The sequence below is a fragment of the Camelus ferus genome, chromosome 23 (genome assembly GCF_009834535.1).
Source record: "Camelus ferus isolate YT-003-E chromosome 23, BCGSAC_Cfer_1.0, whole genome shotgun sequence".
Classification (NCBI taxonomy): Eukaryota; Metazoa; Chordata; class Mammalia; order Artiodactyla; family Camelidae; genus Camelus; species Camelus ferus.
In genome coordinates, this window is record NC_045718.1 from 13,842,213 (window position 1) to 13,869,741 (window position 27,529).

The window sequence follows — 27,529 nt, forward strand, 5'->3', positions numbered from 1 at the left end:
TTCCCTGGCCAACTGGTTTGACTCTGTCAGAGACGGCAGGCACCAGCTCTGGCGGCTGGGGGTGGGGAGAGTAGTGGGTGGTCAGGGCTTTGTGGGATTTAAAAGTTGGGGGCCCTTGGGTTGAACCTCCCAAAGATCCCAGATTATTGGTATTAATGTCATCTGGGGCAGGGAAGCCACTTCGATGTCCCTCCCTCCCCAGCTGACTGCAGTGCCCGTCCCACCTGAATGTCCCTCCCTCCCCAGCTGACTGCAGTGCCCGTCCCACCTGAATGTCCCTCCCTCCCCAACTGACAGCAGTGCCCGTCCCACCTGAATGTCCCTCCCTCCCCAGCTGACAGCAGTGCCTGCCCTGCCTGAGCCTTGCCTGGCTGAGTCCCCAAGGCCCATTATTGCCAGCTATCCACATTTTCTTTTTGCAGCTCTGAGCACAGCACTTTGAAGTTTTCGTGAATGGCGGATGGAGACAAAAAAAAAAGGCTTTGATTTAAAAGCTTCCTCCTCTCCCACACACATCATAATGTGAGAGTCCCTCACCCAGTGTTGTGGCAGATGTGAGTGGTTTACAAGGCTGGCAGAAGGGACTGAAAATGAGGTCACTGCTCAACCCTCAGAGAAGCTGCCTTGCCAGGCCCCTGCCCTGGGATTCCAGCAGCGGCTCCACGCTGTTCCATTATCCCGGGGCAAGGCCAGCTCCTTGCCGAGAACGAGACAGGCTGTTCCCTACTCCCACCCAGGGCCAGCAGCGAGGAGAGGGGCTAGGAGGAAGTGTGGAACCACCTAACTAAATGGCTTAATGTACTAAGCTGGGTGACACAAAGGGGCTGGGTGACTGAGGCAGAACCTTAGAATGGATATGAATCTGTTTTCTTTTCTAAAAATGTTATTGTCTGCCTACTGGGTGCCAGGTACCGTGGTAAGGGCTACGAATACAACACTGAATGAGACCCGCCTCCTGCCCTTGGGGAACTTGCAGTTACATGCTCAGGCAGGAAGACAAATAATTTTCCCACGTGTGGACGAGGAGGGCACCAGCCCCCTCCTTGATCCAGGAGAGCCTCCTGCATGCTGTCCCGGGAAGGGGTATCTATGCCTGACCTGCATCTAGCCGGGCAAGCCTGGGTGCTTCCCCACCTTCCTCTGCATCAGGACCCTCCTCCCTCCCAGCCTGTCTCTGGGGCTGGGGCAGAAAAGAGGGGGAAAACATGGAGCAAATGCAGGGGGTTTGAGGGGCAGGGTGGGCGGGGTTCAGGGCTGGCAGTGGTGGCTGAACTCTTCTGTGTGCTGCTGCCTGGGTGGCTGCCCGGTTTCCTGGATTGGGCCTGGCCTGAGGCTTCATGTAAATGTTCCTGCACATCGTGGGGCTCAGTGGATAAGGACATGGTGGACACAAGACAAAGAAACCATCAAGAGACACCAAAAAGGGACGATGGACACCGCTGGGGGCTGGGGCTCTTACCACTGACATTCAGACTCCAGACCACACTGACCTGGATGTGAGGTGGGAAGAAAGGCCAGGACCTAGGAGAATATGACTGCGTCTTCTTCCAGGTCCCAAGAGCAGTACTGCTTTGGGTTGTGATGCAGCAGGAGGGACTGAAGTTAGATCTTGGGTAGGAATTCCTGATGTAAAAGTACAAGCTATGGCATGGAGGCTTGAGGGTAAGGGTGGACCCTTTCTTTGGAAAGACTTCCAAGGTGGAGGAGTCTCCCTGTCCTCTCTGTCCTCCCCCCACATCCTGCCATCTGTTGCTTCTTTTCTATAGCAGAAGGCTAGATGCTCTGAACTTTAGGGAGCCCTGAAAGCCCAGGCAGCAAAAGCAGATAAAGAAGAACTGAAGCCCTGTGAGAGCAGTTGCCTCCTCAGGGCTAGATTCCCCATCTTGCAGAACAGGGAAGGTCTGGGCGGGGCAGTGACTGTGACTCCAGGCTCTGGCCACGACAGCGACAGCGCTGTGTCTGCTGCCTGGGGCTCCCCAGGCTGCTGCCTTTAGGCTGCTCCTGGAGTCTGCGTATTGTCTCTCCAGCAGAGCTGGGTCTTGGTCCCTTGCAGGAAACAGGCCTTTAGGGGGATGCTGAGTACCGGTTCCAGACAGGCCAGAAGATGAGATGCGCAGAAGGGAGGTGGGAGAAAGGTTTCTCCCGAGTCTGCCTCCCCTGTGTCAATGACAATAGTCAATAAACAGTCAGTAACAAGAATAGAACAGAGTTTTATTTGAGCCAAACTGAGGACTATATCCCGGAAGCCCGCTTCCCGGATTACTCTGAGAAACTCCCCCGGAGAAGCAGAGTTTCAGCACAGTTGGATATCTTGTCCGAGCAAAGGACATGAAACAAGTCAGGGATACATTTCCTCAAGGTTTCGAGGGGGGAAAAAAAACCAACCAGACCAGCACATACACTTGCAGCACGAACAGTGTGGCCTTGGCAGCTGGGAAGGGAGTCTTACCATCAAAGGAAGACCACAGTGGGTCCCGATACGAAGGACATTTAATCTTTATTTTTAACACGAGCATCCTTTACTTCTGGTCAGTGTGCCTTTTTCTTTTTCCAGTTAAAAGAATTAGCTATATTCAGGCACTGGAATTCCATGTCCCTATTTATCTATTGTGTGTATAGTAGTGTGTGTCTGTTAATCCCAACGTGCCCTCTTCTTTAATAATTAAAGCAGATGTACAATGCACGTTTAATAGGCCACGAACAGGCTGTTCTAGCTGGCATAAAATTCAAGTTAGCTCATGTATAAGCCAGAATGACTTCCCCATACCTCAATATGTGAAAATTTCTTTTATCATCTGTCTCCAGCCCCCATGCTGGCCACTTAACCCAAGAACGCGTTACTGGGCTTAGCCAGGAAGTGTGGCTTCATCAGGGCCCTGCATGGGGTTTGGTGCTGGCTCAGCAAGCTCCCACATCTTCACCCACACCCCACCTGCACCCCACCGCGGACTCAGACACTAGACATATCAGGGAACGCAGACTAATTCTGTACCGAGGTTGAGTTAGGTGGGAGAGCTGGCTGTAAAACAGATTCTAAAGCCATGTGACCATGTCAAGTGTTTCCAAAGTGAAACAAGTAACTTTTGTTTGTCCCTGCAACCTGTTTTGTATCTTTTCAGGAGCTGACTGTATTTTCTGGTGAAGTCAGGGATGTCCTTGGAGTGTGGGAGGTGGCAGGTGGGTAGATAGGAATGGGCACCAGTTGCCACTATTCACAGAGGGTCCGAGGTAAGTTAATGCACCAGCCTCATGGTCACAGTGAGCCAGCCAGGCAGGGCTTCTCGTCCTGTTGTGCTGAAGACAAAACCAAGGTGCAAAGAGTTGTTCTTGGTGAAAGCCGCAAGGTGTTAACTGGAGTCAGATCTAACTCCAGGGCACTTTTCATTCATTGATTCACTCACTCACTCACAACAAATATTTATGTCTCTTTCCATTCCACGTGGCTCCCCCATCTTCCTCGCCACGGGGTGCACGGCTGGAGTGCACTGTGAGGAGCATGCAGTCCTCAGCGAGGGGGCTCCCTCCTCGGGAGCTGTATGCTCCTCTCAGCTGCTGCCCCTGGGTTCCTCACCCGCAAACTGGTTTTCAGTGCTCCCTCCCTTCTGTTAGTGCCAAGCTTACCTCTCCACCTAAGACGATTTGACACGTTCCAAAAGAGGGGAATCTGACCTTTCAGAGCTCAGGAAACACCTCATTCAGTCTCACATTATCCAGGTGAGGATACAGATGCCCCAAATGGGAGGAGTTCCACGCAAGGCCAGCTCGCTCCCTCCTGGCAAAGCCTGGACCAGAACCTAGGTCTCCTGGCTCCCATCACAATGAGATACTCCAAGGGAGGACTACTTCTCTCCGGGAGGGTGGGGGGGCCTCACATTGCTGCTGTCCACGCAGAAACCTGGATGGGCAGTGGGGGACCCTGTGCTCTCGAGCCCTCACTTCCAGCTTCTCCCTGTTCTCGCCCTCCCAATGTGCCAGCTGGGCTGCAGGACTCCCTGCCACCTCTTGAAAGTGACCGCTCTCTACAAAGGCCAGAGAGGCCTGAGGGGGGTGATTCAGTCAGCTCCCTCCCTTTGTCGTGCCAGGCCTTTCCACTTCATTGGAAAAGGAATTTGACCCCCTTTACCACCACGGTCATCCCATAGGGCTCCACTGCACCAGCGACTCATAGGTCATTAAATCTATACTCAGACAGGAATGGATTTTTTCTGTCCCATCAAATGAGTCAGAAAGTCTCCCACGGCTGGCGGGGTCATTTGGCCGTGGTGTTTCAGCCATCCTGGCCTTACCCCAAGAGCTGGAGAGAATCAGATCTCAGGGCAAGACACGGCCGGGAATGCTGGGGTCTGGGTCCAACTTCCTGAGTTTATGGTTCAAGTCAGACACCCTCCTCCCTGAGGACCAGCCTGTCTCTGGGATGTGGGCTGTCAGAGGGCTGGGGGTGGGGAGGAGGTGGCTGCGTCTTAAAATTCCCCATGGGATTCTGTCAAAGCGCAGCCCCTGGGTCTCCCATTGTCTGTGGGGGGACATTCTGATGTGCTCTGACTGGGTGGAAGATTGAGGGACCAGAGGCAAGTCTACTTTGAAAATATGCCTTCCCCAAACCTGAGAACCTCCCTCCCGACACCCCACCCCTTGTAGCCTCCTGTGGATCAGATTCCCTGAGTAAGTCCCAACCCCCTCTTCGTAAGGATGAGGGACACCCCTGGTGATGAGAGGCACTTTGTCACAGGTGCACAGGCCTATGATGGAACTTGTGAGGTCAGTTACCTGTGCCACCGCTGAGCCTGTGGTGGACGCCAGGAACTTCGGCCTTGTGTGCTGTAGCTCGGGCTGCTCTCCCATCAGACTGGGCGCGCGCGCTGCTCAGGGGCTACACCCTCCCCGCCAGACAGCGCGTCCCTTTAGGGCAGGGGCCGCGTTTCTTCTGCTCACTCCCAGAGGCAAGGTGGGGCTCTGAATCTGAAACGGGGAGGGGAGGGGAGGTTGCTCAGAATACATACATAGACATCATTGTTTTTCTCAACAGGCCGGGGAGCTATTTGTCCTCAGAGCATGACCACGAGTTAATTTCAAGGCTCATTACACTAATAACCTAATTAATCAATCCAGATCTGTTCTTTCAAGGAGTTCAGTATCTGCCCACCCCCATCGCCTGTGGTGCTGCAGACTAGCCCTGAGGGTGTCAGACACACCCCGCTTTGGGGGATTAGGGACACTGATATGCAGAGATGACAGGTGATGCCACGTGGCCTGAAGCAAGCCAGATTCAAGGCAGGGTTATTAGGACCCAGACATCCTGGCCCCTCCCCAGGGGCCCTGATCCAGACTCCCCTGGGCAATGTTACTATTAAATCCGTGGCCTCTGGAGTGTGCCCAGCACCTTTGATTGTATCGTTTCCTGTTCTCCTCTGAGAGGAAGACTTTCTCTGCAGGAAGTAGTTTAATAGTCTGAACGCCTTACTCCCCTGGTCTTGAGATCCAAGTTCCAGTGAAAGTGGCTGAGGTCCTTGATAAGAATCAGGGCCAGGAAGGAGATGGCTAGAGGTGTAGACTATGGCTCCTTCTCAGACGTCAAGGAAGGGGGTAGGGGAGAGAGGAGTCAGCCCCCAAGTCTCCCAACGGCAGGTTGCGGAAAGAGGCAGACCCGCCTTGGGCCCCCACCCAGCCTGCACGCCCAGCACCTTGGCGAGGAGCAGGTGACAGGAGACAGGGACAGCTGGGCCCGAGCACCCTGCCCTGGTCTCAGCAGATCACAGGACACTTCATCACCCCTGCCTTCAAGCAGAACCATATTTAGCCTTTTTCAGACCCGCTCTGATTATCTCTTCCTCTGAGTCAACACATATTTATTGACAGTCTGGTCAGTTCTCTCGTCCCTCTGGCGGGGAGAGGGGGCCGATGAGCTGTGATGACTGACTTCAACTCTTCCTGCTGTAGCTTCACTCCATTGAGTCTAACCAGGAACACAGAAATCACTTAGGTATTTACAACTGAGAGCTTTTAATGCCAGGAATTGGTCACACAGTTGACGAAGCATCTGAGAAGCCAAACGGGATGGTGAGGTAGCTCAGATGGACAGGAAGCCACCCCTAGGCTGAAGGACAAAGGGAGCAGGTCATCCTGGAGCCCAGGGGCTGCAGGGGGCTAGTGAAAGCCGGAGCCATGGTGGGCCTGGCTGGTGGGACGCAAGAGAGGTACCCGCTGTCGGAGACCCACATGCTGCAGAGAGAGAGGGGTGGAAATATTCTTCCATTCTGCACCCCACCACCCCCACACTCCAATGCCTCGCGTGAACCTAGCTGACTCAGGAGCTTGGGAAATGCAGCCAACAGGGGTCGAGGTCAGCCCCCTTCCCAGTTACCCAGAGCAGCGCTGGGAAAGCTGAGGACAGACAGCTTCAGGACCAGCACGTTCCAGTCTTGCTTGTGCAGTGATGGAGCGGCTCCTCTGAGTACCTTCCTCTGTTGGTCAGTTCTCAGTCCACTGAGGAGAGTTTTTTAAGGAGCTCTAGACAGCCCCTTCTCTTTCCTCTGTCAAATGCTTCTTTCCAGCCTAGGTCCCCTGGTCTGTTCATCACCTGATGGCCTTCTGACCTGTTCCTGTTCTAAGGAGGCTTGTTGTTAATGTTCTCAGAGTCAGCCTAAAAATCAGTCCCCAGCGATGTCCGGGAAGGGTGCTCCTCTGAGGCTGTCGGCAAGGGGAGGCCACCCCTCCGTGCACAGTCAGGCCTCCGACTGGGAGTGATCTCATCCATGAAAGGGGCCTATTCATGAGGCCAAGAGCCAACGGAGAGCTCAGGCACACTCATGGCTGCTGCTTGAGTTGGAGACATGGCTTCTCTGGAAGACTCGGGGAGGCTAGTTCTGGCGGGGGGAGCCTCAGCTGGTATCACGGTGTGCAGGGACAGCTCTGGGGCCCAGGGCTGCCGTGGATGTGCTGGAGGCTGGCTGGCGGCCTGGTGGCACTCGCTCATACGCCTCATAAGAGGCCTTCATCAGAGCAACCTAACCTGTCACAGGGAGTAAGCAGGGGACCGGGAGCTGTCTGACTTAGCAGCAGGCGCCCCGCCCCTTCTAACTCAGTGGAGTATGGGCAAGAAAAAACTTTCTCCATCCAGGGCACTGTAATTGGCACTGTAATTGCTTATCTTTATGTATTTTATTTATTTTTATTTTTTATCCTATTGCGTTATAGTCAGATTACAATGTTATGTCAATTTCCAGTGTAGGGCACAATTTTTCAGTTATACATCAACATACATATATTCATTGTCACATAATTTTTCACTGTGAGCCACCACAAGATCTTGTATATATTTCCCTGTGCTATATAGTGTAATCTTGTTTATCTATTCTACATTTTGAAATCCCAGTCTGTCCCTTCCCACCCCCTTCCCCGCTGGCAACCACAAGTTTGTATTCTATGTCTATAAGTCTGTTTCTGTTTTGTATTTATGTTCATTTGTCTTTTTCTTTTCTTTCTTTCTTTTTAGATTCCACATATGAGCGATCTCATATGGTATTTTTCTTTCTCTTTCTGGCTTACTTCACTTACTTCACATTCTCCAGGGACATCCACGTTGCTGCAAATGGCATTATGTTGTCGGTTATTATGGCTGAATAGTATTCCATCATATAAATATACCACCTCTTCTTTATCCAGTCATCTGTTGATGGACATTTAGGCTGTTTCCATGTCTTGGCTATTAGTAAATAGTGCTGCTATGAACACTGGGGTGCAGGTGTCATCTTGAAGTAGGGTTCCTTCTGGATATATGCCCAGGAGTGGGATTCCTGGGTCATATGGTAAGGCTATTCCTAGTCTTTTGAGGAATCTCCACACTGTTTTCCACAGTGGCTGCACCAACCTGCATTCCCATCTGTAATTGCTTCTAAGACTACAGTTATGCCTTTCTAGTTTGACTGTCTCTAACTGAACACCTACCATGTAGTCATTATCTCTGCTTCCTGAGATGTACTCATATGGTAGGTCCTCAATCAGTGATGAGTGACTGAATAAGTCATTTTAATTTATCATTGAATAAAATGTGTTTATCATTGAATAAATAAATGTATGGATTTATGTATCCACTTTCAGATGTATTTATTCATTCATTCAACAAATGATTTTTTTCCTTTTTCAGTTTTATTAGGAAGAATTATTACAGTCTGCACATGCACATTATATTGCATGTAAATACATATACACAGTATACTGCACACTTTTTTTTTAGTTTACATATACGTACTGATCATTGTTTCAAGAACAGATTAGAGCTTTAGAATTTTTTTTTTTTAAATTTACATTAGGTTTACTCCTGATGTGCATTCTATGGGTTTTGGCAAATGCATAATGACATGTAGCCACCACTATGGTCTCATACAGAATAATTTCATTGCCCTAAAAATCCATTTTGCTCCATCTATTCATCCCTCCCTCCCTCCTTCTCCCCAAACCCCTGGAAACCACGACCTTTTTATTGTTTCCGTAGCTGTGCCTTTTCCAGAACGTCATTTGGTTGGAATCGTACAGTTTGTAACCTTTTCAGACTGGCTTCCTTCATTTAGTAGTATGTCTTTTAAGTTTCTTCTGTGTCTTTCATGGCTTGATAGATCGTTTTTCTTTTACTGCATATGTATTCTTAATTTACATATATGTACTCTTCATTGTTTCTAAGAACGTTTAGAGCTTTAGCTTTTTAAACTTACATAGTTATCAAAGAAATAAAGCCAACCACAAAATAAGAATCAACAGAATGCGGTAATCTGGTCATAAAGGACAGTCAAATGTGCTTACACATACTCAAGAGATCAGTCATCTAAGTTATAAATAATAAGTAGTTCATTTGTGTCCTTATTTAAAAAAATTTTTTAGAGTCCACTATAAGTGATATCATATGGCATTTTTCTTTCTCTTTCTGGGCAACTTCACTTAGAATGACGATCTTCAGGTCCATCCATGTTGCTGCAAATGGCATTATTTTATTCTTTTTTATGGCTGAGTAGTGTTCCATTGTATAAATATACCACAACTTCTTTATCCAGTCATCTGTTGATGGACATTTGGGTTCTTTCCATGTCTTGGCTATTGTCAATAGTGCTGCTATAAACATTGGGGTGCCTGTGTCTTTTTGAATTTTATTTTTCTCCAGATATACGCCCAGGAGTGGGATTGCTGGATAACATGGTAAGTCTATTTTCCATTTTTTGAGGAATCTCCATAGTGTCCTCCATAGTGGCTGCACCAATCTACACTCCCACCAACAGTGTAGGAGAGTTCCCTTTTCTCCACACCCTCTCTAACATCTATCGTTTGTAGACTTTTCAGTGATGGCCATTCTGGCTGGTGTGAGGTGATATCTCATTGTAGTTTTGATCTGCATTTCTCTGACAATTAGGGATGCTGAGTACTTTTTCATGTTCCTATTGGCCATTTGTATGTCTTCATTGGAGAATTGCTTATTTAGGTCTTTTGCCCATTTTGGATTGGGTTGCTTGTTTTCTTAATATTAAGGTGTATGAGATGCTTGTATATTTTGGAAATTAGTCCCATCAGTTGCATCATTTGCAAATATTTTCTCCCATTCTGTAGGTTGTCTTTTTGTTTTGTTGATGGTATCCTTAGCTGTGAAAAAGCTTTTAAGTTTAATTAGATCCCACTTGTTTATTTTTGCTTTTATTTCCATTACTCCAGGAGCTGGTTTAAAAAATATATTGCTGTAATGTATGTCCACGAGTGTTCTGCCTATGTTTTCTCCTAGGAGTCTTATGGTATCTGGTCTTACGTTTAGGTCTTTGATCCATTTTGCATTTATTTTTGTACATGGTGTTAGGGAATGTTCTAATTTCAGTCTTTTACAGGTGGCTGTCCCAGTTTTCCCAGCACCACTTATTGAAGAGACTGTCTTTTCTCCCTTGTGCATTCTTGCCTTCTTTGTCGTAGATTAATTGACCATAGTTTATGGGTTTATTTCTGGACTTTCTATCTTGTTCCACTGATCTATGTCTGTTTTTGTGTCAGTACCATACTGTTTTGATTACTGTAGCTTTGTAGTATAGTCTGAAGTCAGGGAGTGTGATTTTCCCCAGCTCTGTTTTTTCAAGATTGTTTTGGCTATTCAGGGTCTTTCGTGTTTCCATACAAATTGTAAAATTTTTTGTTCCAGCTCTGTGAAGAATGTCATTGGTAATTTGATAGGGACTGCATTGACTTTCTATAAATTGCCCTGGGCAGTATGGCCATTTTAACAATATTTATTCTTCCAATCTAAGAACACGGTACATCTTTCCATTTGTTTCTGTTGTCTTCAATTTCCTTCATCAGTGGCTTACAGTTTTCAGCATACAGGTCTTTTGCCTCCTTGGGTAGGTTTGTTCCTAGGTATTTTATTCTTTTTGGTATGATGGTAAATGGTATCGTTTCCTTAATTTCCCTTTCTGCTATTTCATTGTTAGTGTATAGCAATGCAACTGATTTCTGTATGTTAATTTTGTATCCTGCAACTTCCAAATTCATTGATGAGCTCTAGTAGTTTTCTGTCACTTCTTTAGGGTTTCCTATGTATAGTATCATGTCATCTGCAAACAGTGACAGTTTTACTTCTTTGTTTCCAATTTGGATTCCTTTTATTTCTTTTTCTTCTCTGATTGCTATGGCTAAGACTTCCACAACTATGTCAGTCAACAAATAATTATTGGTCACTGTTGTAGGTGTTGGGGATGCAGTGAAGAACTTGCAAAATAAAGCCTCTGTCCTAATGGAGCTTACATTCCACCGGGGAGAAATAGATAATAAATTCATGAAAAGCTGCCTGTCTGTACATACATCTATATAGAGAGAGGAAGAGAATGACAGGTGGATGGATGGATTCAGAGAGTCAAGAAGTGATAAGCTCGCTCAAGAAAATTAGAAACAGCAGGAGGCTACAGAGTGACAAGGGCTCCTTTTGCAGGGTGTTCAAGGCATCTCTGAGGAGGTGATATCTGAGCTGAGATCTGGATGTGGGGGAAGGAGCCTTCCCAGTCATCTCGGAGAGGTGAGCAGGAAGTGCAAAGGCCCTGAGGTGGGAGGTGCCTAGAGATGCACACAAAGGACTGCAGCAGCGCCGGGAGTGAGCTAGTAGGGGTTTGGGAGTAGGGGAAGGGCCCCTGGCAAGGGAGGAGTCAGCTTCCCCTCAGTAGTCAGGATCAAAACCTGAGCATCATCCTTGTGATTCTTTCTCTCACCCAGACATCCAAACTCAGCAGCAGGTCCCCTTGGCTCCGTCCCCAAATACATCTCAAAGCCATGCACTTCTCTCCACTTTCCACTGCCATCAGCCAGAGCAACCACCTTATCTCTTCCCTAAACAGCTGAAATGGGATCCCGTGGTGTTCTCGCTGCCCCTGGTACACACCACGCGTTCTCCACCTGCAGCCCTTTGAAAAACAGAAATTGGATTATATTAACTCCTTTGTTTAGGATGGCTTCCCCTGCACAAGAGTGAACCTTGAAACCTTTTTTTATATATAATTTTTTGTTGTTGCATTTCTGTTTGTTTTGGGGGTGAGGATTAGGTTTATTTATTTATCTTAATGGAGGTACTAGGGACTAAACCCAGGACCTCGTGCATGCTAAGCATGCGCTTTACCACTGAGCTATACCTTCCTCCCAGCCTCACCTCCAGCCTTGGAACTTTTCATGTGACCTGCCCAGCCCTGGGTGGCCGTCCCTGACCACATCTCTGACGGCCCCGCCCTGGCCCTTGCCTTCACTCCCGGGACGTCCCCTCTCGAGCTGCTCTGCTCCTTGAGCTCACACCGGCCTCAGGCTCTCACCTGCCAGTACCTTCCGCCTGGCTGTTCTGAGTGATCATCTCTCAGCTCGGCGTCTCCTGCCCAAAGAGGAGGACTGGTCCCGCCCACCCACCCAGTCCAAGCCAGCGGCACCCGTGCCCAGCCACTCGCTCTCAGGGCATCCTGTTTATTTCACTTGATAGGTCTTTTCACTCTCTGTAACGATCCGTCTGTTGGTTTATGATCTGTTTCCTATCCCCTGCTTCTAGAACATTCCTGTCTTGAAACCCTGTTCTCTTCAATATTCCTGAACCCCAACACTTAGACCTTAGCACGATGACTGAACGGCCAAGCAGACCATGAATAGACCAGTCTAAGGGCTGCAGAGAGGTCGGACTTGGAGGGCACTGGGAGGCTCCCGGGCAGGTCTGCCACCACTTTCAGAACCCGTCAGACTATGGAGGTTTCCTGAAGCAGGTGAGGCCCACCGTGACTCCCTTCCTCTACGCTGGACTCCCACCCTCAGAGCCCCCCTCCTGGACTGGAACAGCTGGGGCCCAGCATGGGCTTTGGATTTGAACAAATCTCAGTTGTAGAAATCCCATCCCTGCCTCTCACTAGCTGAGTGACCTTGGACATGTTTCATAATCTGAGGCTCATTTACTGCGATTTGAAAATGAGAATAATAATCATAATAGTAACTAACTACAGGGCTGTCTGTAAAGTCAGTGCCAGCACACGGAGAGCATCTGTAAATGCCAGCTGTCATTAGTATGGTTATTGTTATCAATCAGTTAACCATGATTTTTGAACCTCCCTCCACCCCTGGGACAGCCCTGCCGGGGTGTCCAGGGAAGTAGCAAAAGCCTCCTCATCTTGCCCTATTTAGGTGCAGGGTTTGTAGCCCCTTTCCTAATTTCTACCTCTAAACCACACTTACTTACTCCTGCTGTTATGTTATGAAATACTTGTCTGTTCGGCTTGGCCACCTCTTGGCAACAGTAGACTTTTCTACCTCTTTCCTTAAGCTCTCCCTTCCCCTCTCGGGGTCTCTGCCACCCCTGCCCTAGGTACCCAGTTTTTTTCACGTTATCATCATCAGTAAGAAGACACTGACTAATAGGGAGAAGGGTACATAGCTCGGTGGTAGAGCGTATGCTTAGCATGCACGAAGTCCTGGGTTCAATCCCCAGAGCCTGCATCTAAAAATAAATAAATAAACCTAATTATCTTACCCCCAAAAAACAAATAAATAAATTGTACAAAAAAAAGTATTCTAAAAAAAATAAAAGAAGATACTGACTAATAAAGTAATTCATACTATGGAGTTAGTGTTATCTTGGCTTTAAAAACAACACAGAGAAGATGATTCTTGACCCACAGGAACAGCTCACCAGTGGCTTGTGCACTGCCAGGGAGGTGTAGGGGGCCAGGGGGTGGGCTCTCCCGGGGCCCTTCCATGACACCTTTAAGGAGCTGCCTACCCTGCCTGCCTGAGGACCAGGCTCCGCTTGGTGTTTTGGTGCCTCCATTCTGTTGCCCGAGACTGCACACTCCTGAGAGCAGCCATCTCTCTGGCTGGTTCTCAGCATCGCCCAGGGAATGATGAGGCCTTAGACCGCGATTTGAGAGGGACATGCATTTAAGGCGCATTCAAGACGCCCTACCCCGTGCACCCCAGAACTGCTTCTCTTCCCCACGTGTAGGGAGAGGTGAGTTTCTCCCCCAGCCCTGGGAGGCAGCCCTTCCTGTGAGAGCCTGCCCCACCTCAGCCAAGGTCCTGGGTCCAGCCCTTTCCCACCATGGAGAAAATAGCAAAAAAAAAAACAAAAAAAAAAAAACAAAAAAAAACCCAACAAACAGATGAGAACTGATACCCTAAGCGGCAGGGTCTGCTGGGACCTGGCCCTGGAGGAGCCCCAGGAAAGCTTTAACCTCAGGGCTCCTGGCTGTTGGGGAGGGTGAGGGGAGGAGGGGAGGGGGGCACCTCTGGCTGCAAGTTGCCTCCTCCTCCTCTCCCACCTGAGACACTGTCAGTATTCGCCTCTTTTCTCGGTGGGTCGTCACGGCGGAGATGTGCGGCCTGGGCTAGGACCCCACTCCCCGCGTCCTCAGGCTGACCGGCAATACCAGAGGTCACCTTGCCCCGTCCCCTTTCTCTGGGCGGTACCACTTTTGTATTCTGACGGGGAGGGAATTAAGTTTCTTCATTGATTTCTGCTTGGAGGAGGTTCGGGGATTGGACCCAGGACCTCTTGCGTGCTGAGCACGCGCTCTCCCGCTTGAGCCGTACCCTCCCCGCGGCGGTACCACTTGCGAACGGGGGGGGGGGGGACTGGACATTCCCGTTTTAAAGCTTGTAAGAAAATGACATTCCTAACCTGCCATCCACCCACACCCGTTATCAGCCCGGGGCCGGAGGAGAGCTGGTCTTGGAGCCAGGAGACCTGGGCACGTTATTGCCCATTTCTGGACCTCACGTTCCTAGTCTGTGAAATGGGGATTCCACGGTGTGCTGTCCTGACCTCGCAGGGGGGCTACAGGGATTACCTGAGCTATGAGTGAAGAAGGGCTTTGTAAATGATAAACATGATGTAAAATACATGAATATGATGGGTCGTGATAGGGGGGTGCCTGGCCTCCCTTTTTCCTTCTGTAGCTGCAGCCCCATTTGGTCCTGCTGAGGCTCATCCTGGGGACGTGCCTTGGGAAGCTATGGCAGTGTGTCCCTTGGCCGTTTTCTCTTTTAACAGAATGAGCTGTGCTCCTTTGGTCTCGCTCCATAGACTCGCCCCGAGCTTCTTCCGCCACAGGACATGTGGGGAGCACTTTGAACTCATCAGAAACAAGCCCTGAGCCAGATGTTTGCAGAACCATTAGGCTGTGTTTGCTGAGCATCCAGAGATACCAGGGTTTCCCAGCTATGAGTGTTTCCCCGGGGCATGGAGGGGTGGGAAGTCAGGAATGTTGGTGGGGTGCTTACAGAGCATTTCACGTATGTTATCTCATCTGAAGTGGGTCCCACAGTCTCATTTTACAGAGGAAAAGCTGACCTCCTAGACTGCAGACCCAGAGCCCAGATATGGGTCTCTGACTCCAAAATATGCACCAGGCTGGCTGTCTTGCTAGGGAGCCAAGAGGCAGGGATGGGCTTTAGTTAGAGCAGGAGAGCAAGGATTAGATCCAAGACAACTTCAGGGAGGCGCAAGCAAACTGGGCAGCTTTCAAGGCTCCTTGGAGCTTTGGGGACACAAGGACCTTGTGATTGCAGAGGAGGGGGTGCACCACACCGAAGGTGCTGGAATCCTCTAGAAGCCTCAGTCTCCTCATGAGAATGCTGTGATTGGAAACACGGTTCCCAATGTCCCTTCTAGTGCTTGCTTTCTAGATGAGGAAGAGGTGGGGTCTGGTTGCTCTCAACCCCCAAGTCGTTCCCCTTCCCACCCCTGTAGAGCCTTCAAAAAGCAGTGGGTTTGAGGGGAGGCATTGAAAGATGTCCAGGATGAGAGGGACCTTAAGTGTTATTGCTGTGAAGGAGAGATCACAACAGATTCTGCAGGCTTGGGACCGAAGAGAACAGAGTCTGAAGGAGGTCTCCCTCTTCACACCCATGGGACTCAGTAGCTGTTTACATGCTTAGGAGGGCACCCATCCATCTCGGAAGCTGCACTGGAAAATAACTCACGGGCAAGCACAGAGCTGGGAGGGCTCTGCCCTTGGCACTCGCTCCAAGGCCAGTGTGTGGGCAGAGGAGTAGCTGGCTGCAGGCTGGATTGGCATAAAGGGAAGCGGGGAGCCCCCCGGGGCACCCCTTCAGCTCTGGGGAGGTGGGTGTGGGTGCCTCACCCCTCGCCCGAGGGCAGCCTCATCCATTCTCTATGTCACCCAAATGTTGTCGTCTTCTGTGTGTGTCATGACATTAGAAAAGATTGGAAGCTCTGTCGCTTGATACTGTCCTGTTTACATCCTTCAAAGGACATTTACCAGTCTCTAATTGTCTTGTTTATTTCTTTCCTTACTTTAGTGTTATCTGTTTTTCCCCCCAAAATGTAAGCTGTGTAGAGGTAGGGATTCTTTATCTTATCCCCAGCACAGAGACCAATGCTTGGCCCAGAAAGCGCTAAAAAACGAAGGAACGGACCCATGCAGGCAGGCATAAACGGGAGTCCCTTATGTGCAGTAAATGCTCAGCGAACGTCGGTTTTCTTTGCTGAGGATAATTTCCAACTAGCTTGGGGGTGGAGAGCTGGTTCTTGAGATGAACCCCTCAGGAGATAAGCACTTTGCAGTGACTGAAGCGGGGAGGGGAGGTGGGGATGGAGGTGGGAGATGGGGGCGCTGGCAGGGCTGGGACAGAGCCAAAGGGAGGAGGCTGTGGGAAGGTGTTTTATGGCAGTGCATTAGCTGGCCCAGGGAGGGGTGGGTTGTGAGTCACCCGGTGGTTGCGGTCACTGTCGACGTGTGCGAGGAAGCACAGGACAGCGTGGCCACCTTCCACGTGGTCTCGGGCAGGACCCGTGACTACGCTGAACCTCCGTCTCCTCAGCTGTCAAATTGGCACTCATTCCGCTGCTGCTTTTCTACCCTGTGGCGACAGTCACAAAGCAATGGTGAGGTCGCCAAATGGGGGTGTGCCAAGCTCACGTGAGGGGTTTGTACTTTGATGGTTTTATGAAAACTCTAAAAGGAGGTCATTGTGTTCATTTCTACTATGATTTTTATTATTAACCAGGCTTCCCACCCCCAGCAGGAGCCATGAGCCAGTGCCTTGCAAGCTCTGGCCTAAATTTTAGACCCCGAAGACTTGGTTCTCTAGTCAAAGACATGCCCCTCCCCACTCACTGGGCCGTGGTTAGGCAGAGGGCCTCCCCTCAGAGACCCCCAGAGGCTGGGTGAATGGAGGAGGGGCCTCACGCTCTGCCCTCCCCTCCGCTCCCCCAGGTACAAGACAGTGGTGACTCCCCGAAGGGCTGCGGTGGCCATCGCTGGCTGCTGGATTCTCTCCTTTGTGGTGGGCTTGACCCCCATGTTTGGCTGGAACAACCTGAATGCAGTGGAGCGGGCCTGGGCGGCCAACGGCAGCGTGGGCGAGCCCGTGATCAAGTGTGAGTTCGAGAAGGTCATTAGCATGGAGTACATGGTCTACTTCAACTTCTTCGTCTGGGTGCTGCCCCCGCTGCTGCTCATGGTCCTCATCTACCTGGAGGTCTTCTACCTGATCCGCAAGCAGCTCAACAAGAAGGTGTCGGCGTCCTCAGGCGACCCCCAGAAGTACTACGGGAAGGAGCTGAAGATCGCCAAGTCTCTGGCCCTCATCCTCTTCCTCTTCGCCCTCAGCTGGCTGCCGCTGCACATCTTTAACTGCATCACCCTCTTCTGCCCTTCCTGCCACAAGCCCACGATCCTCATCTACATCGCCATCTTCCTCACACATGGCAACTCGGCCATGAACCCCATCGTCTACGCCTTCCGCATCCAGAAGTTTCGGGTTACCTTCCTTAAGATTTGGAACAACCATTTCCGCTGCCAACCCGCACCCGCCGTTGACGAGGACCCTCCAGAAGAGAGACCCGATGACTAGACTCCAACTTCTGCTCCCACTGGCCTGCATCCGGGGCGTCATCTCAGCCCAAGTCCTCACCCCCCTGCTGTCCCACCTGTCTCCCTTGTGTCCCTGACCCTTCTCTGCTGGGCTGTGGGCTGGGGGCCCCCTGCCCCTCCGGGTCCTGGAGGACGTTTGGGAGGGCAGTCCACGGGGAGCGAACCGGGCGACCGGAGGGGAGGAGGAGAGAGGCTTGAGCCTCCCCACCTGCCTGCCCATCCCACGGGCAGCCCAGCGCACCAGGCTGGGGTGCCCTGGGAGACTGAGGCTGCCGATGGGCCAGGTAGGCCGGGGGGCAAGCCCAGCTCCCACAGTGGCCAGGGGGGTCTGCACGTCTTAGGTGGTGGTGGTACAGCCCTGGGACCACACTTAAGGAGGGGAGAAGATCCAGTCCGAGATGGAGGGAAGGAAAGAAACTGGCTCTCCTGGCCTTGCTTCCTCTCCTGTTCTGTGGGAGCAGGTGGCCAGAGCCATTGACGGGCAGAAATCAAGGAGCCTCAGTCCGCACCTCGTAGGACCCTATGTTCCCAGCTGTGCTGGGTGTCAGGTGCCTGCTCTCCATGCCCTGGGGACCCCAGGGTTATACTGGGAGAGGCAGAAAGAGCGGGTCCAGAAATAGTTTCCACTACTTGCTTTACTCTCTACTAACCCTTGGACCTTGAGTAGGGGCTCCCAGCCACCTGGGAGCCTGTGTGGAATTGTAGGTGTGGGCCTCAGACGGCCACTAGGCAGCAGCATTGGGCCCTCAGTCTTGTCCTGAGCATCCGAAGCAGGCAACTGGCGTGTAACTAACTACCTGTCATCTGGACCACCAGCTCTGCCAGCCTCCAGTGATGGGACGGTACCCTCCTAGGTGACACCCATCTCTGCTGCTTCTGAGACAGACAGAAAGCAAAAACTCTTGGGAGCGTTCCGCCTGCCTGGGGAGGGGACGGACAGAGGAAGGCGGGCTGCTGTGGGCACTCTGGGATGAGGTGTGGCAGGCTGGTCACGCCAGAGGCGACCCTCCTGTGCGTGGGCAGGAAGGGCTTACTGGCATTTAAGTGCCCTCAGGAGTCCTGGCGCTTAGCACAGTTTTCACGGGCTTTGGGGTTGCAAAGTCTAGGCCTTTAGACCCTTGGGGAAGGGGCCACTCCCTGCTAAGCCCGGAGCTCCAGATACAGAGGGGTGGGGGGCCAGCTTCTCAGTGCAAAGAGCAACTCCAGGCCTCGGTTCCAGGCCCTTCCCACTCTCGGGGGTGGGATGTCCCCTGGCTCCCGGGGAAGGCCACCTGACTAATAAAAATGGCTGTGAACCCTCTCGGAGAACACACCCCATCACTGTCTGAGAGCAGCAGACAACCTTGGCAGAAAAAAAGCAGTGGTGGGGGCGGGGGAGAAGCGAAGCGAGGGGGGCTGTGGAGGCGTTTGGAGCAAGGAGGGCTGCGGAGGAGGCCGTGTCTCTGCCTCGGTTCCCCTCTTGGGGTAGCAAACCCTAAATGTGAAAGCGAGGTCCTGAGAAGTGTCGTGCCGGGAAACCCCGATGCCTCGAGCCCCCTCCACTCGCCCCTTCCTCGGGTGTCATAGGTGGAGACGCCCTCATGGTGACACGTTCGACGCCCCCGGCAGGTGACGCAGTGCCGCCCCCATCTCGATGGTGCTCGCTGGCACAGAGGCCCCTGCACGCTTAACAACACACACCTTTATTCAAGTGTTTCTCGCCCAGCAGGGCACGCCAGTCTTTGTGGTCAGGAAGCCTGGCCTGGAGCCTGGGAAGCCCACCCCCGGGGGAAAGAGGGAGGCTAGGCAGGCACCAAGGAGCAAAGAAAGCCAGCAGCCGTCACTATGGAGACGGAGGTCTGGGGCATCCGCGGAGCTGGATTCTGGGCCCGGCTGCCCTGAAGTCTCAGGCCTATGGCACCTGGCAGAGAGCATGTCTCATGAGCCCCTGGTGTACAGCAGAGCTGGGCCACGCGTGCCCTGCCGAAGGCTGGGGTGGAGCAGCGGAAGCAGACCCGTTTCCCTTCCCAGGCCTCCCTCCCTAAGGGCCCGGTGCCCGGTCTGAGCTCTGCCCCCTGCAGCTCTAGGGTACGTTGTCCCTTATCCAGAGCCTCAGAATCCCCTGGGGAGGGTAGCTAGGGTGTGGTTGTTGTGCCCACCTCTTTGACTGTGGAAACAGGTCCAAAGGAGGGCCCTGGCCCAAGGTCACTCAGCCAGGACTAGACCCCGTCCTGTGTCCATCCTCTGAATCACCCCCTTCCAGGCCTCACCAGCGTCACCTGCCCTGCGGCGTTTCTGGAGCACCCCAGGGCAGTGCGTGTGCATTGCCTGGGACCGGGATTTGTACCGGAGCTGACTGCCACCTTCCCTTCTCCGCCCACCCCCAGGGGCAGCAGAGGGAGTGCACTGGGCCACTTACCTTTCTCCTCATCACAGCCACCTCCAGCCGCCCTTCAGTGTGTCGCTGAGGCTGCGAGAGATCCAAAGGTTAGAGCTCAGGGAGGGGGTGGGTGTCCGCCAGGGACCCGAGTGGGGAATGAAGGTGGGTGAGGGAGGCTGACTCCCTTACCCCAGTGATCCGTCTATCTGCAAGGCAGACTCGACCACCTTTTTTCCTGCACAGTGAGCCATCCTCCCTCTTGGGAAGTCCTTCTGACAGCCTGACCTCAATCTTCACTGTCTTGCTTGTCTTGCCTTGATTTTTCTGAGCTCAGCCTGGTCTAGTCCAGCAGGAGAAGTGGCTTCTGTTTTCCCAAAGGAGTGACCCCTCCCTAGCCCTCACCTTTGACCTCGAGCCGGCAGTCCACGGCTGCCTCCCCCAGCGCATTGACTGCCTTGCAGGTGTAGACTCCGGAGTCGAAGGGGCTGGGCTTCCGGATCTCCAGGGTGCAGACGCCTTGCTCAGAGAGGGCACGGTACCTGGGGTCGCCCTGGATGTCCATCTTGTTCTTCATCCAGATGATCTTGGGCTGGGGGAGCGAGGTCACAAGACAGCTGAGAAGGTTGAAGGCCGTCCTCAGGCATGAGCAGAGACTTCTGGAAAGGTTCTTCAACCCCGCTGCCCCCGCCCAGGGCACGGTAGGACCCTGCCCCTCACCTTGGGCGATGCTCGGACGCTGCAGAAGAGCTGAGTGCTGTAGCCAGGGGTGGAGGTGTGGTCAGCGAGGGGCTGGGTGAATGAGGGGGCTTCGGAGAAGTCTCGCTCAACAAAGCTTTTCGGCTTGGCCACAGTATCTGAGGAGACGATATTCAGGGGAGAAAGTGGGGTGAACTTGAGGTTTATAGGAGGAGGCCTCTTAGGACTGACTGAAATATTTCCCTAAAATAATCACTACAGCTTACACTTGGCTGTCTCATTTAAGCTACACAGCTTTCCTCTGCAAGGGTAGGCTTCTCTTCCCGGCTGACAGATGGGAAAGTGAGGCCCTTCACGGGTGAGTTAATTCCACTTGGTGAGTGTGGGGCGTAAGGTGTGGAAGGTCACATGATGACACAGAGCGGGTGGTCCAGAGGAAGATCTTAGCATCAGGAGGGTGGGTGACACTCCATTTCATCCACACCCCCTCCTCTGGAGCCCCAGGGCAGGACCCGGGGCTCCTGGGGTCTTTGGGAAGTCAGGCACAACCATCCCATGGGAACTTACAGGCAGAATGTCTCAGAGAGGCAGAGGAAAGCCGAGACCATGGCTGGGTGAGTCACGGAGGGGATCAAAGAGAGGAGTGGGCAGGAAAACCAATAGATGAGATGGCCAAGCAGCCGGAGGTACCACATGTCATTTCTGTTTGTCTTTGGAGACCTGGCTGGCTTTCCTCTGTTAAACAAAAATTTCTTCCTAATTCTGTGCAGCTCAGGCTAGCATCAGAAAGAATGTGCCTTCTGGAGCCCACACAGACTGCGTGGGGGAGGGCCTTGGAGACCGCAGGGTGACAGGGAGAAAGGGCCTGGAATTTCACATTTGACGCAAGAGGGTCATGTGCCTGCGTGGAGACAGTAAATACCCATATCTCTCTTGTCCATCTGTGTGGTGTTATTTTAGGGTCCGGAGGTTTGTGCTTTCAGCAAACTCGCCAGTCTACCTCTCCACGCACGTCGCCCTTCAGAGTAGCTCCCGTGGGACACTGCACATGCGAGTCAGTGACCACTGGGATGTTGGCAGCTACCCGACATCTTTAGAATAAGTGCGCAGCCTCCCTAGGGTGCTTCTCACTTGCATAGGTGTGCGCCGGTGTGTTCGTTGCAATCAGTCAACCACATCCATCTCTTTGCAGTCACTCCACATGACCATGTGTGTGTGGCTGTGAAGTTGGGTGTGGAGGGGCAGCAAAGGTTCCATCAAGGGGCCACCCACGAGAAGCCTAAAAGCAGGGATGCTGATGCCCCAAGGACAAGGCAGAGACAGGGAGAAGGGCCAGCTTGGCCAGGCCTGGCTTGGTTTCCGGTCCTGGCCCCGGACTCACCTGTCTTCTGGATGTGGGCCAGCTCCTTGGTGACGGCGGCCGACTCACTGAGTCCACACAGGTTTTCCGAGAAGACCCGGAAGGAGTAGGAGTTGCCCACGATGAGGTCGGAGACGGTGCAGGTGGTCGGGTGGTAGCGCTCCAGCACTGTGAACCATTGCTGCAGGGAGCCTGCCCTGTCAGCCTCACTTCTCGTCCCTGCCCCCATCCCTGCTCCCGTGTGGCCCCTTCCCCGGGGCAGCTTGCTCCATTCCCCGTCCCTGGGAGGCTGAGCCAACGAGTTTTGGGCCTGAGGGCCTTTGAATTGGGAGAAGGAGCCCCTATTGGAGCAGGTGACCTCTGGGGTCCTCAGAGAATTCTAGAGACTTATTGATCAGAGTGTGGCCCGAGGACCTGCAAACTAAGAATCTGGGAACTTCACAGGAAGTGCAGGATCTCAGCCCCCACCCGAGACCTACTGAATTAAGATCTGCATTTTAGCAAGATTCCCAGGTAATTCATATACACGTTACACTTCCAGAAGCACTGCTCTAAAGCGTGAAGGGCCAGAGGGGGAAACTGAAGCCCAGAGAGGAAAAAGATTCGCCAAAAGCCACCCAGGGAGTCAGGCTAGCAGTGGGTAGACCAGAACTCCTTGGTCCCTGCCCAGCCACCCAGGCCACTTCCTCCCACCCCACCCCGTCCACTCAGCCCTTGCTCCTCCCCGCGCTGGCTCCAGCGGGCCTCACCCCTGTCTTTTTGTCTGCCTTCTGCACTGTGTAGCCCAGGAGCTCTGTGCCGCCTGTGTCCTGGGGTGGTGTCCACTCAAGGGCAGCGTTGCAGCCCCAGACGTCCAGGAGCCTGATGGTGCCGGGGCATCCCGGTTTCTCTGCAGGACCAGAGTGTGAGGGAGAGTGAGGGTCGGGGAGGGGGCTGGGCTTGCTGCAAAATCCTCCTACCCACGATCTGGCTCCTGTCCTCCTCCCTCAGCCTGACCCCGCTGGCCATCAGCTCAGGGGTAGCAGGTGGACTCTGGGTCCCCAGCAAGTCAGCTTTGCCTCCCTGACCCCGTACCAATCACCAGGACGTTGATGGCTGCCTTGGCCTCCAGGCCTTCCAGCTGCGCAGTGAGCTCGTAGCAGCCCGAGTCGGAGCGCTGGGCTGAGCGGATGAAAAGGATGGAGTCCTGGTCCCCGGTGCGCACATTTACCCGCTGGCTGTCCAGGGCATGGCCGTTGTGGGTCCACGAGGCCTGAGGCTTAGGATTCCCCTGGGAGGGAGGAGCTGCTCAGGGTGGGTGCAGAAGGTGCCAGCACCCCCAACCCCACACAGATCCAGGGATTTCTGGAGGTGTGCCCAAGGGATCCAGTCCCATCGGCCCTTCCTAGGAGGGGCGTCAGAGGCTAGTGCCACAGGTGCTGCCTTGAACCTGATTTCCCAGGTGTCCATCCAGCCCCGGGACCACCTACTCTGTTCACAGGCTGGAGAATCACAACTGAGTCATGGTCACAACAGAGGAGAGCTGAGCCCATCTTAGTGGGTGGGACCCAGGCAGACCCCCCACAGGGACACTGACATTTCCTGGCTCCTCCAACACACCTCAGATGGGGGCCCTGATTTCCACACAAGCTCTTATCTTGGGCTGGGGGCGTACCCACCTGGAAGGGGATTTGCAGGTTAATCGTCTCTCCCACCTGACGGATGTAGGTCTGACGAAGGTGGCGGGGGACACGGATCTTGGGAGCCTCTGCATTAAAGAGAGAGGCTAGGCTTAGCACAGCAGGGGGAGCTGCGGACTGGAGGCTTCCCGGCAGGGGTAAGGGACAACTGCTGAGGCTGCTGGCTGGGTGGGAGGGCGCCCAGTTGTGCCCCGAGGCTGCCTCCTTGTGGGAAGGGCCAAGCTCACTCCTGAGATCCAGGGGCCCAGATACCCTAAGGCCCTTGGGGACTTGAGAGCCAGGAGGTTCCGGGAGGGCGGGGCCTCCGCGGTGTGAACCGGTAGGCATCCCGGGCACTCCCTTGGCGCCCCGACCCTGCCAGCCTGGGATTTGCCCCGCGGCCCAGGCATTCCTGGGCTCCAGCTGGGCCCCGGCTGGCTCCCTGGCTCCACCTAGCGGGGAGCAGGTGCTGCACCTGTCAGCCTGCATTCCCAGGGAGGGTGGCAAGGCTGTCTTCTTCCTACCCCTCTGCCCGCCTGCCCCGCACCAGGCCCAGGCCTTCAAGAAGCCCCTGGGAGACCCATTTGCCCATTGCTCTGGCTCCAGGCCATATGGGAGGATTGGGGGCTCTCCTTGCCTAAGTGAAGCCAGAGCAGACATATCCCCCTCCTCCTGTCCCCCTTTCCACTACCTTTCAGTCTCGCAGTTGGGAAGTCCTCCCTGACACCTCACTTCAGCCCCATGCTAGGGTAGAGAGCTACCTCCCTGATCATCACCTAGCCAGGTGCAACCGCCGAGGCTGCTGGGTGTTCCAAGGGAAGGGGCCAGAGCGCCTGCACTGTCCCCTGGGCAGGGGCGGGGTAGTGGCGGCTGAGGCTCTTCAGTGGCAAACAGGTGGCAGCAGTTGGTCAGTGGCATGCCGGGCGGAGAGGGAGGAGACAGTGAGAAGGAACACTGTGTCTCCGAGGATTAGCTGGGCAGGCACTTGGCCCTGGGAGCACGGGGCGTGGAATGTTCCAGGGGCAGCTGCGGGGGGCCAGGAATGCTTGGTAGCTCCAGGTGGCTGGGGAGGGACAGCTGAGCAGCCGAGGATTCTGGACAGGGTCCCCACCCTGCCCTGCCCTGAGGAGGGCCTGGCTGCTCCCTGCGTATTCTCGGCCTCCTCCCCATCTTCTCTCCAGGAAGGCCCCTTCTGTCCTGCCAGAGGAATTTTAACAGAGTAGTGGGTGCTGAGTCTGGCTGGCTCCTCCAGTGTGAGGCCTTGAAGCAGAGGCCGGCGCCTGCAGCCTCTCAGAGCCTGTGCTCTCTGTACCCAGGGAAGGTCCAGGATGCCTCCCTCACCAGGAGGACTTCCTGGCGCCTCCAGGCGAGAGTCAATGTGTCCATGTTGAGCTGCCAGGTGGGGCCACTTCTCACCCAGACTCAAAGGATGGGAATGACCCTCTGGTTCTGAAAACCCCCAGAGAAGACACCTCGTCGCCTGGTGGGACATGGACAGTCCTGTGTGGGAGTCAGGTCCTGGGACTGCCGCTAATAGGCTGGGTGACCTCAAGGAGGTCTCGGGGCGCCTTGGGACCTGCCTGGCTTGGACGGCTGAGCCATGACAGTCTACACATCTAAGATCCTAGCCCCGTGGCTCCCACATCTCTCAGGCCTTAGAGTTGAAAAGTATTTCCTTGAATCCAAACTTGACCCCTTCGGTGGCCATGAAACCCCCTTTTACTAGAGGCCTTGTCTGGAGCTTTGAGGTCCCCCTCTGGGTGCTGAGAAGGGGGAACAAGAAGGAAGGTGAAGAAGACCTCAGGCCACCTGCTGGCCTGTGTCTCTCTTCACCCTGGGGCTCTGGGCTGTCCCCAGAGACCTCGGATCAGCCCAAATGACTCATTGCCACTAACAGACTGAAACCTGATCAGTCCTGGGAAGGGAGCAAAGGCAGGCGTGAGGCTAATGCACCCTACAAATAGAAATCTTAGCAAGGGGACAGCAGCTGGTTCCCAGTGCGGCGCTGGCCTCTGGGGATGGAGAAACCTTCACGAGCTTTTGCAGGAATTTGCCTTCCTCCCACTAGGGACATGGGGCAACAGGAGGCAAGCAAAGACTTCTCTGTGTTCCAAAACCTTGGCGAGAATCTGGAAGCCAGGCCACATGAAATGAGCAGAAAATGAGCTGCCATGGCCGCTGGAGGGATTAAGATCAGATGGGAGGAAGGACGGAATGACTCCAAGCATTGGGCCTGAGGCAGGTGACCTGGGGGGCTTGAGCTTTCATTCTGGGGGGTCAGGAAGCCCCTCCCCACTATGCTTGGAGCTGGACCACTCAGGAAAATGGCCTCTTGGACGTCCAGAGGCCCCCTTGCTGCTGAGGAACCTGGACTTTTCTTAAGGCAAGGTGCAGACAGCAAGGTGTCATGTTCACGTGAGTGTGGGATGAGGGGACGACCTGCCCTGTTCGTTCTGCCCTTTGGCTTCCGTTTCTCCATCCATTAGGTAAGGTGCCTGAGGAGGGCTGGGGAGCAGGAGGTGAAGGGACAGGCTTTACCGATGGTCTCTTGGATGTGGACAGGCTGGTCCAGCACAGCTGGTGGGCCAGACCCTGCAGAGTTCACCGCAGCCACACGCACGAAGAACTTGTCACCCAGAGCCAGGTTCCGCACAGTCTGCTGGGTCACCATCATGGGCCGGGCATTCACAGGCACCCACTCCGAGGCTGAGGGAAATGAAGAGAGTACGCGTCCGTGGCCCCATGGCCGGAGGCAACCTTCTCAGCGGGGCTTCCCTGCTCGCTGGTGATCTGAGGAAGCTGACCTCCTTTTCCTGGGTTTTATTTCCCCCTTGCTCTTCCTTCCTGACTTCTCATTGTCAAATGGCATCAAAGACATCTGATGTTTGAGCCCCTGAGCGGTGGCCAAAGATGGGGTTGCTGAAGCCCAGAGAGGGTTGGACACATTTGCCAAGTCACACAGCAAGGTAGAGGCAAAGGCAGAGTCCAGGCTGAATTGGCTGCCATGGAGGTGGACCACAGGACAGTGGCATCAGGAATTTGGCCAGAGTCCTCGTCCCCTATTTCTCTTCACTGTCTCTTGCTCTGACTTACCCGCCACCCCACCTCAGCTTCCTGGCTTTGCACGTCCCCGCTTGCTCTCCCCAGGCAGGGCCCTCTGAGGGTCAGCACCTCCTTCCTTCTCATAGAGCACTGCCCCAGCAACTTCTGCCCTCTGTCCCTCACTCAGGGGCTCTCTGGAGCTGGAGGACAACGGGGCCTCCTGAGGTCACTTGGACCCCCCCTTTTCTCAGAGGGTGTGCTGGTGGAGCAGAAGCTGGGGTGAGTGGGTTGAGGGGGCTGCTTCCACCTCCTCTTTCTGTATATCCCCTTGGACTGAGCCAACTGCAGGGTCTGGGGGCTTGTCCCTGCCACCGTGCAAGCTCCCCTCTCCCTCTCCCCCATGTATATGCAGGGCTCAGCCCAGGGCTCACCTCCCTCTCGGCGGAGCTCCAGCACGTAGCCCTGGAACCCCAGCTTCCCTAGCCTCTCGGGGGGCTCCCAGCTCACAGCCACCGAGCTCTCGCTCACATCCTCCACGGCCAGCAGCAGCGGGGCGCTGGGGACATCTGAGGGAGAAGTAGCAGGAGGTGAAGTTCGGGGTCCATGGTGCAAAGCTCTACCCCGCCACTCCCTGCCGTGCCCACCTCCCTCCTCCACCTGCCCTGCCTCTTGTCACCTTCACTCGGAGGGGCAGGTTTAGTGGCTGCGGGGGCAGGTAGCCTGAGGGGCAGGCTCCTGTGGCTTGGGAGCCTGGTCTCCCCCAGTAGACTCCGGTGCTGCCACCTTTCCAGAGGGCTCTGGGGGGCCCACATCTGCAGACTCAGAGGCGGTCTCCCCCGGACCACGGGCGGGGGCCTCCGAGGTGGCTTTTCCTGTCATTCTGGGCTGGGGGGGTCAGGCTGGAGAGTGCAGGGATTAGCCGTGGAGGGTCTGTGCTGCCAGGGCGCCGGGACACCTAGGTCCTGGCTTATATAGTCAGGGGACTGCCCCACCCTCCCAAGCAAATGATTCCCAGCTGTGCGGTCAGGTCAGGCAGGGG

General features: G+C 53.9%; 2 protein-coding genes across 7 annotated transcripts in view; one reads left to right on the top strand and one right to left on the bottom strand.

Moving 5' to 3' along the window:
* ADORA1 (adenosine A1 receptor) overlaps nt 1-18,680 on the top strand; it is a 39,753-nt gene extending 21,073 nt beyond the window's left edge. For all 6 annotated transcript variants that reach the window (XM_006178178.3, XM_014553728.2, XM_014553729.2 and 3 more), the window contains one exon: nt 16,716-18,680. In XM_006178178.3, coding sequence (XP_006178240.1) covers nt 16,716-17,355 — 640 coding nt within the window. In that variant the 3' untranslated portion in view covers nt 17,356-18,680. The remainder of the gene's footprint in view (nt 1-16,715) is intronic.
* A 356-nt stretch (nt 18,681-19,036) lies between these two features.
* Nucleotides 19,037-27,440, bottom strand: MYBPH (myosin binding protein H). Its single transcript, XM_006178179.3, is given in 12 exon segments — nt 19,037-19,275; nt 19,774-19,824; nt 20,137-20,323; nt 20,452-20,588; nt 21,812-21,971; nt 22,540-22,679; nt 22,865-23,060; nt 23,449-23,537; nt 25,987-26,154; nt 26,922-27,056; nt 27,167-27,207; nt 27,209-27,440. Coding segments are annotated over 11 exon segments (1,431 nt in total). The 5' UTR covers nt 27,370-27,440; the 3' UTR covers nt 19,037-19,275; nt 19,774-19,807.
* Nucleotides 27,441-27,529: the final 89 nt, after the last annotated feature.